Source organism: Aptenodytes patagonicus, chromosome Z, assembly GCF_965638725.1.
Source record: "Aptenodytes patagonicus chromosome Z, bAptPat1.pri.cur, whole genome shotgun sequence".
Taxonomy (NCBI): Eukaryota; Metazoa; Chordata; class Aves; order Sphenisciformes; family Spheniscidae; genus Aptenodytes; species Aptenodytes patagonicus.
In genome coordinates this window covers 66,088,386-66,103,992 of record NC_134982.1, presented here as the reverse complement: position 1 = coordinate 66,103,992, position 15,607 = coordinate 66,088,386, and the positions used below count along the sequence as shown (strand labels likewise).

General features: G+C 37.5%; 1 protein-coding gene across 5 annotated transcripts in view; it reads left to right on the top strand.

Moving 5' to 3' along the window:
- The window catches only part of MCC (MCC regulator of Wnt signaling pathway), a 213,463-nt gene that overhangs the window by 21,470 nt on the left and 176,386 nt on the right, over window positions 1–15,607 (top strand). For 4 of the 5 annotated variants that reach the window (XM_076361822.1, XM_076361821.1, XM_076361824.1 and 1 more), the window contains exon 2: window positions 708–955. In XM_076361822.1, the coding sequence (XP_076217937.1) occupies window positions 708–955 (248 nt within the window). The other variant, XM_076361826.1, reaches the window with a different exon arrangement.

Sequence of the window (15,607 nt, the reverse complement as noted above, 5' to 3'; positions counted from 1 at the left end):
TTGGTTGCAGCTGTCTTTTGGCCACTTGCAGTCGGTGCCAGAGTATTTTTCATAGTGCTCCTCCCCCTTTTGTGAGTTTCATTAAACAATTGGACCAAGCAAGCTTCTTAAGAGGGTTTTGTAGTCAGAATGTTTGGAGACAGGCTTGAAGCCAGTTAATGGAAATAGTATTTCTCTTTTCTGCTGTTTTCTTTTGTCTCTCGTATGTTTTTCATCTTTAGCTTACTGCTGTTTAGTGGCAAAAGAAATTTCCTTGGCGTGTTCTGAGTAAAATGGAAATTTAAGTAGCCATTGTTCTAGTTAGAAGATAATTATTTAAATCCTTATTATGTCACCTTTTCAGAAGATACTGTGAAGATCAACAGCAGGATTCAGCTCTCCCTTGTGTCCATCTCTGCTAGTAGAAGTGTTAATGATAGCATGAAAATAGAGGTTAACACTTAAAGAAAAATGTTCCTTTCTTTTCCATAGTTTTTCTGTGTTGTAATTTCTTGTCAACCTCATAGTTCCTTTGTTGGATTGACAGAAACAATAGTTGGCTTATTGGTTTTAAATGTCTGTGCATTAATGCATTTTCAGATTAAACAGAGTTAGTATTCCTTTTCTTCTAAACTAAATTGTTGGTTTTTTTTCTTCTCTGTTCCCACTTCTCCAATCTTCCACTTTCATATCCCCCACCCCCCTTTTCCCTCTAAAAATATCCTTAGGAATGACTTGCTGATGGTGTGCCGCCAGCTGAATATGGAGGAGTCTGTCGCGGAGATCATGCACCAGCTGGGAGCAGACGAAAATGGAAAAATTTCCTTCCAGGATTTTAGTCAGTGCCGCATGGAACTGGTACGAGAAATCAGGAAGGAGGAAGTGGAGCTTTCTGTGATATCGGATGACTCTTGTAAAAAGAAAAAGTTAAGGGATAGGATAGCTTCCTGGCCAACTAGCAGCAATAACAGTTTAGGTAGGTATGACTTTTAAATATCATGTTGGTGTAATTTAACAAAAGATAAACTCTGTGGGTTTTGTTGCCAATTTTACTGGCATTAGGATATCTCCTAAAGGGCTTTGTGAATATCTGTGGCATAATTTCATCATATATTACAGTGGTGTTGTAACTGATGCAGTCTGGTCATCGGTATATAGACTAGAATGTGTGCAGAGCATCCTGTTCTAAAAACCCTAGTTGCGCAAGACAACGATCTTTCTTGAAAGGACAAGAGCTGCAGAGCTCAGCTGATAACTGAAGATCCAGTGAACTCTTTGTTGTCTGTAAAGCCCAGACAGATAGGTAGGTAGAAATATTAAAAATGAGGAGAGAAATAATCTTAGTCTTTTGTCTTTCAGATGTAATATACTGTAGGAATGTGGATGTTTCTTGGATGCTTTAAAAAATCATTCCACTTAGTTGGGGATCTGAATGCTGGAAGTGCCTTGTGATTTAGACAATACAAAAATTCTCCTTTCCTTTTGCCTGCCCTCCACCCAGGACAAAAAAAAAGGAAAAAAAACCTTGCCATGCCATCTACGGGAACATGGATGTAGAAGGGTTTGTCTGTGTCATTGAGCCCATCCTTGATAGCACTGTGATCAATCGGCATTAGAGCAGAAATGTTAACACCTACAAAATGCTTCCTTTCACCCTGTAACAGATGCAAGAGACCAGAGGGGACAGCTTCTGTGGTCAAAAATCCCAAAATGCAAGGTACAGTGGAAAAAGCTGGAGATGTCAGTACTCTAGCTCCCTACTGCAGCTGCATACTAGCTAAACATGACCGCTAGCCTATGATCTAGAACTGACCTACATCCATGCTTCAGGGAGATGATGTCAGTACCACTGATTGTATTTAGTAAGAGCTGTGTCCGCTCAACCTTTTGCTTAGACTACATGAGCCTAGATTTTTCTAAAATACTTTTTTAATGAGAGATCCTCTATTAGTCATCCCAATAGTTTTTCTTTCCATGTGTCCTACATTAAGTTAGGAATGTTTTTTACAGTCGGGTATACTTCGTACATCTTCCTGGAGAGTTTACTTATCTGTGTTCTGGCTCCTCATGTAAGTGACCTGTTGTGAGAGTCCAGTACTCTCTGACCAGGTTCTTTTAGATATTCCACGTGTGGAGGGTGTCATGTTTAACATCAGATTTACTTATTTGAAGATAGTTGATGTTACATGGGATTTCTGATTTAGCAGAGTGATACAAAACATACTGAAAACACAATACAGACATAAGTTACACATAGCAGAATATAGCAATTGCAATACACAGTTCAATCACAATACCAACGTGATTCCTGTTACCAGGCTCTCTAGTATGCTCACCATCATGACACTGGGCATCCCCAGTCTCGCTGGGAAGACGTGGGTTAAAGCCAGCTCAAGCCCATTGCTCTCTTTGAAATTCTTTTGTTAGTTGTTTACATTTTCATAGTCTCTATGTTGGGCTGAGCCATGTACACACCACCCCCATGTTGGCCTGGCTAACTCAGGGAGACATTCACACTCTTTTAATGAAGTCAGGGAGAAACACACCACCAGTTGATCCACTCAGCTGTTGATAGCTGTTTATCTAAAGCAAAGACCACCCTCGGGTCCCCTTGGTGTTGAGATCAAGTCAGCTTCTTTGCAACAGCTGTGAGCCATAAAACCCTGCATTATTCCCTGATATCGCCGTGGCCCATCTCCTCTGAGCCTTCTTCTGTAGTAGGGGTTTACTGGTCAGTCACACCTGTCTTTATTTTTTCAGTAGTAAGTCTCCTAGAATGTAAAACTGGGCGTGTGTTGGTTTTGGGGTTTGTTTTGGTGTTTGGGTTTGTTTATTTATTTTTGGGGGGTGGGTTTAGCATGTTTTTCTGTCTTCTAGTAACTCTGCACATGTTTTTGGCTGGTCATCTCAGGCATTCAAATTTTCCTTGTTTGCTTTGTATCCCTGGTGAATTCCATATCTTCCTGCTTTTTGATTGACTGCACTTCTCCCTCACCATCCCGTCATCTCATGCTCATTGGCTTTTCTTTTTGGCTTCTCAACATAGCAAATCTGTTTCATAGCTCTGTTTATTCTCCATCTCATCTCTTTTACTGTCTTCATAGTCATATTTTGTAGTAGATGTATTTTGTTGTTAACATTTCCTCTGTTTATCCATCTTCCATACATATTCTTGAATTGCAAGACTATTAACTCCATAGTTTCTATGCCCGTTTTTCCATCGCTGTCTATACTGAATCTTCATAATCCTTGGGTTCAATTACATTTCCAGCCTATGAATCTCTTCCAGGAGCTGTATCAGACAACACTTCAAAACCAAGATCGTGCCTAATATCTTTTTTAATTGGATTAAGGATGATGTGTGTTCCATAGCTCTTACAATTCTGCCTCTGTTGGCTGTTTTTTCAATGCTGCCACAGTTGTATTTTCCTGCAAAACAGAAAACTTCTTCTGCCCTCAGACTGCTATACAAAGTTTCCCTGTTTGCTGACCAGATTTCTGGCAACTTGGGGTTTAAAATCTTATTTTGTAGACAAACCAGCCTAATAATTATGGTTTGTAATAATCAAGGGTAAAGGATAGGACCTAAGCTTTACTGGAGAAACATTCTGAGATTGTAATGCAGATCTATCCCACAAAGAAATCTTATTAATTGCTGCCAAAAAATAGTCATAGATGAACATTCAAATATGTTAATGTATACAATTCAATCCCTACTCTTTTTTCCTATTTGCCAATTTCTGTTAGTTGTACAAGAGTAATTTAATGCATTTTTAAAGCTGGTGAGTGAATTCATATTTCTTTTCATAATTTTTTTTTTTCCCCAAAAAAAAAAGTTAAGTCCAGAAGACCTTTGAATTTCCTGCCTTGGTATATTTTGGTCTGTGCTGATGAAGCCTGACTACTTTACTGTACTGTGTTTTTACACCTATAGAGGATTCATGGTTTTTGTACTTGTTCTGCCTTGACTCTTGCAGATTCTGTAAGACTTTTTTAATAATTAGAGAACATACAGAGATGCTCCCCCATGTAAACAAAAAACAGAATGGGAGGGAATAATAATAATGAGTGTTTAGAATGCAACTGGTCTTTATTTGGTTGTAAAAGAAAACCATTGTGGCAGCCCTGTCCAAGATGTTCTACAGATCTTTTTTTAAAGAGGCAAGGAAACACCACTGTATTTCTGTGATATAAACACTGCACAGAGTATGAACATAATGAGAGCTGAGGAGTTACACTTGCAGTCAAGCTTGAATTATGATCTGCGTATGCTTCCATGCTTTTCATGTCTTTGAGGGCTCATGTATGTACTCGTTAGTGATCAAAGAGTCAGTTGTGTTATATTGACTGTTTGCTGTTGCTTTCTAAATATTGTTTAAGAAGGGAGACATCATCATGTGCAAATTCAAACATATAAACTTGGTGGATGTTCTTTTTTGTGTGTATCTTTCTTTTTTTCGGACAAGAAACACTGTTTTTGATAAACATTATTTTCGAAATAGTTTACAGGGCTTTTTTCAAGACTGATTTCTACATAATGTGCGAGCTGCTGGTAATCCTTGAAAGCTGTTATCATGTATCCATGTGGGGTGCATGAATTACAAAATTTCAAAATTAATTTGACTGCCACTGAGTAACAGAGGTCCTGGTGGTCTGAAGCAAAGGAATCCAGCCTCTGTCATGGACATTTTTACACTGTGAGTTTGTATGTAATTGTGCAGAGAGAGATTACCAGTCAGACAGCACTTTGTGCAGGCTTTTCTTGTAGCTGTTCACAATTTCTTAACAAAGAGTGCAAAAACATATGCATATATCTAAATAAAAGATTATCTTTGTTACCTATAGTTTTTGCATTTCATTATAAAGAAAATAACTGGCAAAAAAGGTCCTAAGAAATAATTACATCTAAATGACTATTGAACTTTGTATCACCCATCATTTTTAATCACTGGTAAGGTTATTCTAATAGTTTTGCCCAACTTTGCCCAACAAATGTTTTTACTCCTGTGTTTCCAGGTGCGATGCAGAAGTAAGGAAACTGGTTGAATGTTTTAGTCAAGGTACAGGACTCAGGTTTATTAATACCCAGTCATATATGTGCTCAGGAAGCCAAACCTGCATCCATATCTACCATCTTGACAATCAAATGAGTATATAGATTTAGAAGTTTAATCTTTTATTCAAATGCATGAAAAAGGATATTTTTCAAGTTATTAGAATGATGCTTTTTGCTGCTTGGATATCTGCAACTCAAGGCTGTTACAATGTATTGTAATTCTTATTCTACACTTTCTATAAGTGAAATGGAATGTGAACTCTGTTAATATTCTTCTGACATTGTTTAAAATCTAATAAAAATGAATAAAATAACTTTTGAAAGTGTTGCTGGAGTCTTGCAATGACCGAATGCTACCTGACTCTCTAATATATCATTTCAGTAGGAAACACAGGAAGAATGTCAGTTACTGATCAGATCTGTGGGTCCTATTTCCAGTTATGGAGACTGAAAGCCATGATGGGTACAGTAAATCTGTGTGAATCATCTAGTGAGTGATGGAATTGGATTGCTTGGTGAATGAGAGCCTATAGTACAGCAGAACTACACCTCTAATGTTTTAAGGTGGGAAGTTGCCTGAAAAGTTGTGGCCTCTGTCAGGTTTTTCAGTGTTAGATAGTTTTATGTCTTATGTAAAAGCTAGAACTAGAATTATTTATATTATATGTTGTATAGATTTCTCTAGCTCTTTACAGGTAATTAGGAAATTGCCATTTTTTTCCTATGATAAAGAATAGTCTATTCCTAGTGCCCATTGTTTTTGAGGATGAACAAGATATGGTACTGTTTATTAGTAAATTCCTTCTTTAGACAGGTGAATGGCTTCCTGTCCCACTGAAAGCTGCATGTACTTACTGATCTGATTTCATATTCTAGATAAACAGTTATGAATACCAGAGTCCATAAGCAATCTTTCTCTGTAGGTTAGTAGTTAGTAATTAATTCATAGCCAACTCCCCTGTTCTCTTTACTGAAAATAAGTCCCTTGAAAATTTGGCATGATAATTTATTTACATTGTGGATCAAGCATGGGAATTAAGCAAAGGAATGGTAGAAATTCAGCATCAAATTAAGCTTATTGGTAAACATGAGAGGCAGGCCAGTTGGGGCTGAAAAATCATTACTTTAGCTTTGCATTAATTCCATGTTTGATCTTACTGCAAATAAAATGCTTTCAAGAAACTGATGCAGTGATTACATTTATTTATGCTATGTTTAATTAAAAACTACAGAGCTCATATGGACTTAAAGGTGTGCCACAGATTTTCTTGACATCTATGAGCAAAGTTTCACCTTAGATTTGTTTGACTGGAAAAGCTGTGGATATCTGCTAGGCCAAATTTAACTACATACGAACTTACGTTGACTGTAAGTGGTTCAGTTTATTACTTTTAAATATTCTTTTGATACTGCTATCTGTGTGCAAAGCAGCAGAATATAGGTAATTTTTTTTTAATTTTTTATCTTTTTTTAGAAACATAAGAGTGCTAAGTTCTGTGAGCAGCAGGACAAATGAACCTGGATTTCCAAGGGGTTTGTAATTGACAGCTGACTAATCTTATTGAAACTGCAATGTATAATATATGTTAAACACCAGCAAATCTACAAAGTATGGAAATCATCCCCGCAGAATGGGTTCTCTGGTGTCTGATAGGGCAACAAACTTGGTTGAAGCTTTCTTATGGTTTGAATACTTTTAAAATGTAAGAACAGCTAATCTGTATTAGACCAGAGGTTATTCTGAAACGGTTATTCTCTTAGAGTGGTGAAAAGCAAATGGTTAGAGAAGATAATAGGAACTGGGTGAGCATGTAATGATGCTTCCCTATTGAATTTCAGTTCAGGGACTTTGAACTAGAAATGGTTGTGCTTGTTCACACATGCATTGCCTCTGTCCTTCTGTAATACTGTCTTACAGAACTGAGTCTTTGAACCTGTGTTGGTCTTTAGCATTTACCATATCCTGCAGCCAGGAGCAGCACAGCTTACCCTTTTGTTGTATGAGGAACAAACTCTTTTTGCTTTGCTTCAATTTCCTGACCTCCTTCTTCCAGGTGTGTGTGTGGGTTTTCTCTCTTTTTTTTTTTTTTTTTTTTCTCCTAGCATGTCTAGTCAAGGTTGAGCATTGCATCACATTGCATTATTTTTCTCAGCAGGAGCACTAACAGAATCTGTCACCTCTGTGCCTTCCATAGAACTTACAGGAGTTTAGTATATTTGAGACTTTGACACCACTATCAAATGTTTTCGAAATTACCAAATAGCTTAAAAAATTGGAGGGAAAGGGGAAGACAGACAGACCAGTGGGCAGGGCATGCCTACAGGGAAACCCAGGAAGCTGCCCTTCTTGATAGCTGCTGCTACCAAGAGTCAATAGAATGGTTGGCCCAGACACAAGCATGTAGCTAGAGCTGGATCCTGGTCCTTGGCCTTCTTAGCATCACACAGCTCTACAGAGGACCACAGCTCTGGCTTGTTCCAGAGTAATGTTACTGCATAGCCAGTGCTGTCCATGCTTCTTGCTCAACTCCACTGGCAAGACATGGAGCTGTGGCTTGCCATATGGAGTGTGGAACTGGATTACAGCATCACTTTTTTCCCAGTTTATGCTTCCTACACAAACTGTGGTAAGCTTGAGAAACCAAAAGGGTGCAGCTGGGATTTTCATAGAGGCTATGCTTCATTTGGCTTGGGAATGAGCACTGTGATACATCCCACTCTCTAGCTTTTGTAAAACAAGGGTTGCCTCTCCGCATATTTCTGCTTACCCTCTCCTGACTTACACGGTGACATGCTCTTCACCTTGCCCAATTCTAATATCACCAGTGTAGATCTGACATACTATGGTTCGTAAAACAACATGAAAATGACAGACAGCAAACTCAGGATGTTTTGTTTGTTTGCTTTGGTACACATGAATGGAAGTCGGATCCAAATTGAGATTGTCTTGAGTGGAAGATAATCTGGGGGGGGAAGCTGATTGTTCACATACAGAGAAAATTGCCATGTGAGAGAAAATAACTTTCTTCAAAAGTATAGTGCACACAATACAAATACTGTACTTGGAAGGTGTGTTGGAACTTCATCTAGCCTCTGCATAATTTCATGTTTTATGTGCCCTTTTTCCTATTACTATATACACCCCTTTTTACTAGAGATTATTAATTTCCAGAAAAAAAAGGATTATTGTCTCCCTTACTACAAACTTTAAATGAAATATTAGATTGAGTTCCTGAGTATAATGCAGTTGTTAGCCACCAGTGTTGTGGCAAAATTTAGTTTGGTAATTAAACAACACCTGCGTTCTGGGAGACCTTGGGTTCTAGACTGTTGATAAGTCATTCCCATCATCCATTTCTTGTGTCTGAATAGAGGAAATGGTTGTCATGTCTCAACAATAATCTTAAATCATTTCAGATTCAAGGATAGGTGTATGAAGGTGTCATGGATAGTATGCTTTTTTTGTTTTCTGTTTCATCATTTCCTGTATGGCCAATGCCAATCTGCTGGCAAGTACTGAAACCACGATAGTTTACAGATATGCATTTCTACAGTAATTGAAATAAATTTGAAGAAGGTTGGTTGACTGAAATTCCACAAATATTTGTTAATATGCATGGCTTGGGCTACTGGTTTAACAAGCCCAGCTTCTTCATCCACAAAGCTGTGTTGCATGACTGGGAAATTGTAATGAGAGAAAATTTTTATTTCACTAGACATATCACTAAATGTTTTACTTTCTCAAGACTTTATAAGGAATGAGTTACCTGATACAAACTTTGATTGTCTACTTTATGGTTTTGTTCTTAGCAAGCTCATTCTTTTATCTGTCCTAATTTTCATGTGGGCATTTAGTTTATTTCTTTCTTAAGATTTTAGGTAGTTTTCATACTTGGTAAAAATGTGCTTAGAAAAATATGTCATGGAGTGTAAAAAAATCAAAACCCAAAAGCCAAAAAAAATATTACTTTGCTAAGTGAAAGTGCTAGTTAAGTGTCAAACTGTTCTAATTTCTTTAAAGGTGCATTTAAGTATTTCCCAGATTTACTCTATAGTTATACCCTATAGTGAGTCTGGCAGTACAAAATTCCAGAATTCCTGAATTCTGAATGTACCAATATTGAGGATACTTCAGTGAACCTGAAATACAATTAAGGTTTTGTGATGATTTGAAGAAATATACCAGTAGAAAGTGAAAATGTTATAACTGTAGTTCAGGGACATGGGAGACGAAGCATGAGCTGACTGCACTTGGTGTACATACTACACTTAACGATATGCAACTAAAACTGTGCATGAGCCTTCAGTGGGCATTGAGAAACGTAACTGGAGAAGATTTATTTTACTGAGTTATGTCTACAAGAGAGTTCTTGTCTATTGTGAGTATTAGTTTTATATGTTCTCAAAGGTAAGTAATTCTACTCTTTCAGTCAAAACTTGACTTCTCTTTCCATTTGTTCTTTGTCATATTTTCATGCCAAAACCATTATGCTCTATTAGGTCATTTGCTTGATACTGATGAGTATTTTTGTGATCTCTGTAATGCTATCAAGCATGTGCATTGTATTGTATGTTCCTAGTACTAGAAAAGGCATATAAAATGCTGCTCATACTCTTTCAAAGTATACTTGCTTGTCTTGGCATAATATCAAAGTGTTCTGGAGCTTTTTGTTCTTTGAGGGGTTAAGAAAACACTACATCTAAACAAAAATTGTCAAAGGTGTCAGATGCATTTTTCTAAGAAGTCCAAAGCTTTTCTTTTTTAGAGCAAAAATGATGGATTTGGTTCAATTTTCCTCTTAGATCTGATTTAATGAAACAGATTTCTTCCATGGAGTAAGTTGCCTTAGTTAGTCAGAGTGGGGTGTAGCTGTGGCTTCCTTCCCTTAGAGCTTGTTATCCTCACTTCCAATCCTAAGGAGAAAAGGATTGTAATAACATAGCCTAACACAATATCTTCTATGCAGTGTTCATCAAACCAGATAAGGGTGTGGTGGGAGGAAGAAGACCGAGATAGTGATCCCACAAACCCTTGTCTTAGTTATTCCTCATTTCCCCTAACTGCTTCTCCCATAGGAAATTATTTCCTCCTAGGTCACTGGAGAAGAGTTGCAAAAAGTTCTGATGAGAACTTTCTCTAGGACTGAATGCTGCGTTGAGAATGCATTTAAAAATTATGCCTCTGCAGACTTTTTTTTCCCAAAAAAAGAAAAGCTGTTTTATTCTGAATTCTCCCAGAACTTGTAATGGATGTTTAGCAGACATCTTTCTGTATTTTTAAATAAACATTCTCACCCACCTGTGGATGCGAGGATCAGTCATTATCATCACTCTGTTGCCATGCTATCATTCACATTGTTCTGTCATTTGATGCAAAATAATAAATAAGTTTTAAAGTGTGTTTCCTGTTAAATAGGAAAGAGTTACTCTAGCTGACGGGCTTGGGACATGTGCCAGGTGGTAAACATGGACTGTGAAGCTGGAGCCTTTGGTCTTTGATTCCTGTATGGGAGTGGTTCACTGACTTGCATAGAGCCTTTTGTGGATATCTTGTGGTTTTAAGTAGATTTTAAGTAGGTTCCATTCCAGACATAAACAGTTCTACCAGAAGGTTTTTGTGAACAAAAAAGCTATCCCCGCTTCCTCATTAGTTTCCTATAACTCTTCCAGGAAAAATATCACAGACAGCAGGATGTGAGAGAAAACACTTGTTTTCTAATGTGTTATGGAGAACATTGGTGTTACGGAGACACATGATGTTATGTAGAACACAATTGAAATAGTTTCAATAAGTTCCAAATATGACTTCATAATTTTCACTTCTCTAGTCAGGTTGGCTTAGTATAAAGTTGATCCCTCTTTGGAGCATAGCTTCTTTCCAGTTGTTTTGATTTACTGGACTTCATATGTTGCTTGAGCAATTTGAGCTCTCTTCAACTTCTAAATTTTCTTTAAAGTGCATTTGGCCCTTGTAATTTTTCCATCAGCTTATGGGAGTTGAATGTCTGAATGTCCAGAGACTTATTCTCCATTCCTCTTGGTTTCGTGCCCTACCCCCCATTTTTTACAGCTAGGCCAGCTCCTTGACATCTTATTCAGCTGACTGCTAAGTGCAAAATGACCATGCTTTGTTAATTTTGTATGGTTTTCCCTTCATTCTGTGGTGCTCTTACCACCAAAACCATTATTACTGAAGTCAGTAGGGAGCTTTCAAATGACTACTGCTTTTCGCAAATCTCCCTGTTGCCTTCATTGAATAATAGAATAAGTGCTCAAAATTCCCACTCTTTTTGATAGTTTTTCATATTTTAACTGTTGAATGAAAGATTAAAAAAAAAAGCTGAAAAATAGCTGTTCTTCTGGTAAGATAATGCTTTTGGAATACAGAAGGATTCTGTCTTCAGTCAGTCAGAATCTGAATTTTGAATATTGAACAAAATGGAAGCGGAAAAGAGAGGAACTGTCTGGCTCACCTTAAAAAACTGCAAAGTCACTGATTGCCTAAATCTATAACCTCTTTATGCCTATCGAGTGGTCCAGTGTGTGAAATGAGATGGTAGAATCAGATGGACCGTATCTCCAGGAATTGTTGTATACATGTAGTAAAGCATGAAGAAAATGTTTTAAAATAATTATGCAGCTTCTGATTATGGCTGGTTGAAATAGGTTTTGAGACCAGAGGCTAACACTGAACTGAGAGGACTTAACTCTGCCCACTCAGCAGTAAAATCATCATATTCTAGAATGAAATTTCTCCCAGAAGCAGCTGCAAGCTGTGCCCAGTGCATGTGTAAGTTATATTCTATGTTAAATATCAGAGTCCCTCAAATAAATTTAGGTAACTAAATGTCACTGATACCTCATGAAAAACAGTGATAAGACTTTGGATCTCTGCTGTTAAGACCCTCCTCATTGAGTGAGGTGTAGCTATGTGACCTAGAGGCTGGTCGTGCTTATAGCGTCTTACATTGTCAACTCTCTTCGTGTTTGCCATTCGTAAGCCAGACTCATTTGAGAAGCTGATGCAGGGCTAATCTTACAGTACCTCAGTTTTCCTGATATCCCAGATCCTTTCAGCCACTCATACATCTTCAGCACCCTACCATCTTGGTGGGTTATCTTTCCTACCCTGTGAGCAAAGATGAAATCACATAATGCTTGGTCCATCAGCATAGCCTGGTAAAGTTAACCTTTACCAAACCAAAAAGCCTGGCTGTGTGGGTAGACTTGTAGTTATGGTAGGCATCTGTTGCAGAGTACAAGGCTTGTAGGCAGAGAAGTTAGTAGAGAAGATGAAATACCATTTTCTTTCAGATCAGCATGATGAGATGACGCCAGCAGCAGAACACAGACCTCCATGCTGTTACTGAGAGCTTTGCAGGTGATAAAGGAAGATTAAGCTAGCAAGCAGTCTCAATGCAGATGGGCAAGGTATCCTATCATAGTGATACTTGTCGAGGGAATTGATTAAAGTTACTTCAAACAGCTTTGATACAATTCACCAGCTGAAATGTTATCTGTGATTATGGAATCTTGTATGTGTACATGTCATCAAACTAAACTGTCCTTTGTTTTTCTTACATGTGGTATCATATGTCAAAGTTTAAATAATTGTAAATTGTAAGGAAATAAGGAAAAGCTGGGGCTAACTAAATGAACAGGAAAACCTGCAAAAGGCGAAATCTTTAAATAAATGTTTCAGACAAGATTTAGGTTACCCTGCTGTGATTGACCTGACTGCTGCTAATGGATCCACATATGCTCAGATGCTCTACTCATGTACTCTACAAAAGGCTAGAAACAAGAAGTTCCTGTTAAGTACTGAATGTTTACTATAACATGAATTTCACCCAGAATTAATTACAGGTCAAGAGAGGCAAGCGATAGTAGCACTAGGAAGGCAGTTAAAAGAATACTTGTGTAGAATCTTGTGTAGAATCGGAAGCTTTTATACTGCACTTTTAGAGAAGTCTGATGTATCCATTCAGTCCAAAACGGATTGATTTAACTGTCTTACTCTGGAATTGAAATGTTATGTAATTTGAAAACAATTATATGCTTTTATATTACTTAGCTGATACAAATATTGTGCAACTAATTTTTTTTCTTTTTCTGCTTAGCAGTTGTAACAACATAAATTTTCTGGCATGCTTATTACCTGGCAATTTTCATGACAATTTTGTTTCATTTAATACATAAATTTCATGTTTCATATGATTGTAAGTGTAGAGCAACAAGGAAAACTACTATGGGATGTGTGTAGTTCTGTAAAGACTAATTCTTAAACACAGATTTAGGAACTATAGATTCCTAGTTATCAGGTTGGCTATCAGCTTTTGGTGTGCCGTCACAGCTAATGATCCCTTCTTTCCGATTCCTACTGTAAGAGAAAGAGTTGTACATTAATTATGGCAACATATAAGAGTTGTATGTTAATTCCTGACTGAATTTTCAGTTACAACTGAAATCTCAGTTTTGACAACTCCAGAGTTTCCCTGCAGAGCTAAGACTTGAAAGCTGCATGACCCAGGAGGACAGCATCTTAACAGCCAGAGTTTTGGAATCTGTGGGCAAATTTAGAGATTAGGATTAAGCCCAAAATAAAATACTGGAAATGCCTGCCTTTGTAACAGTCATCTCTCCTTGCATTTTTAGTATGTATGTTTTAAATGAGTATGTTCAACAGAGTTGAACTTTTAAGAAAACTTGGGTTAAAAATACAGTCACAATACCGTCATAAAAACCTGATCTTTCCTGGAGTGCCTGATCCATCTGTGACTGACAGGTGACTTCTGAGCCAGCTGACTGTTGTTAATTGCTTCCAATCTGATAGCAGATGGTGCAATCAATGAAGGCCACTTGGGTCTTCAACAAAGCTACTGTTGTTAATGGAATGAATGTGAAAGCTCTTTTGCCGAACAGTGCCGTTTGAGTAATAGAAATTTAGTGCACATACTCTGTTGAAATATGTGCCATATTTAGCTCTGTAAAAACAGGAGTGTCTATGTGATGTAACCAACTCTCTTAATTCTGTGGCTATGCTTGTGCAGATAGACTTGTTTCCCGTGTTCTTGTCAAGCCTGGGAGATGGCAGAGCTGATCCCCTGTCTCCCTCAGGCTTCTGAGATATTTCTGCGGCTTCGGCTCTGTGAGCTGCTGCTTTTTTCTGCTGTACAGTATACTGTAGCCACAAGAGGGCAGAGATACCTAACATTATGCATAGTCACCAGTCACAGTACACTACACTCAATGTAAAATATTGCTGGTAGCCGTGTCTTAGTTCAGCTCTGTTGGAGACTTCGCAGCATGTAGTTAGATTAAGTATGATGGTGCATGCTCTTGGTGTGAATGTAATTGAATTAATCTTTAATTGTTACCTGTACCTGTGGTAATGAATCATGGTAATTATATTGGTATAAAATGTAATTCTTTTTCGTATTTGTGTTATTTTCTACTTACACGTTTAAAGACTAGCATATTCTCATTACAGCAAGGCAGGGAAACACCTCTGGGTTTCCTAAGTCGGTTTGTCATGCATAACTGCTTTACAGGGTGTTAAGAGTGTTGACCTAAAGCTACAGATTAGGTCTTGCTCCCCTTCTGGCTGGTTTTCTATTTGCACATTTGCAGCTTCAACTTTCTTGGCAAGGGGGAGGCGTTCTCCTAATAGTTCATTATATAGTTTATTGTTTCTCCCTGTCATTGTACTGAATAAGTAATAACCAATGATTAGTAAATGCTCACTTAGAATGCTAATGAATATTTGAGAGAGAACTATCTCATAAAAAGGAAAAGCTTTCAAACTAATAGGATGGCATTACAGACAATTACTTATGGTTTGATGATTGCATGGTGGATTTAAGAGTTTTGCTCCGGTTTGTAGCTCTGGATTCTGTTCTGACTTTTCTATTAATTTAGAATGTGTGCTTGGACAAGTCACTTAATTGTTTTTAGTCTTCATTATGTTACATATGAAATTTTACAGTGCTGCCCAGGTTTATTAAACAATCTAGTGTCTACCATGGAATGTTTTGCCATAGGAAATTGTTGAGCCTAAAACATAACAAGATTTTAAAAGGAGTGAGACAGTTGTGTGGGAAGCAGAAACACCCAGGGATGAAGTAGTTACTGATAAAGTAAGAAAATTTTGTTAAATTTGTTTTAAGGTTTAAGCCCATCTCTGGCTGTAGGGAATTGGAAGGATTGTACATGGAAAAACAGCAACCCTACAGCTTCATGATACAGAAACTTCCTCTGAAGCATTCATTTTTGTCACTAGCTACATGATCATATTCTTACATTGATTTGTAATGCAACACCTTGTGATGGATGTGTCTCAAACTTGAACTGAAACAAGAAGGTCTCTGAGGTAATAAGAAAGGCAGTGCTAACATAAAAAATGATGAACTATACAGCTAAAAGATTCCCGTGTTGGTATTCAGTAAACAAAAAGAGGTGAATTATGGTTTTCCTCCTTTGTTCTTTGATCAGTGCTGCTTTTCAATCTGATGTAGTAACTGACACTTTTTCATTCAGTGGTCCTTAGCTATTGTAAATGACACTGGTTTTAAT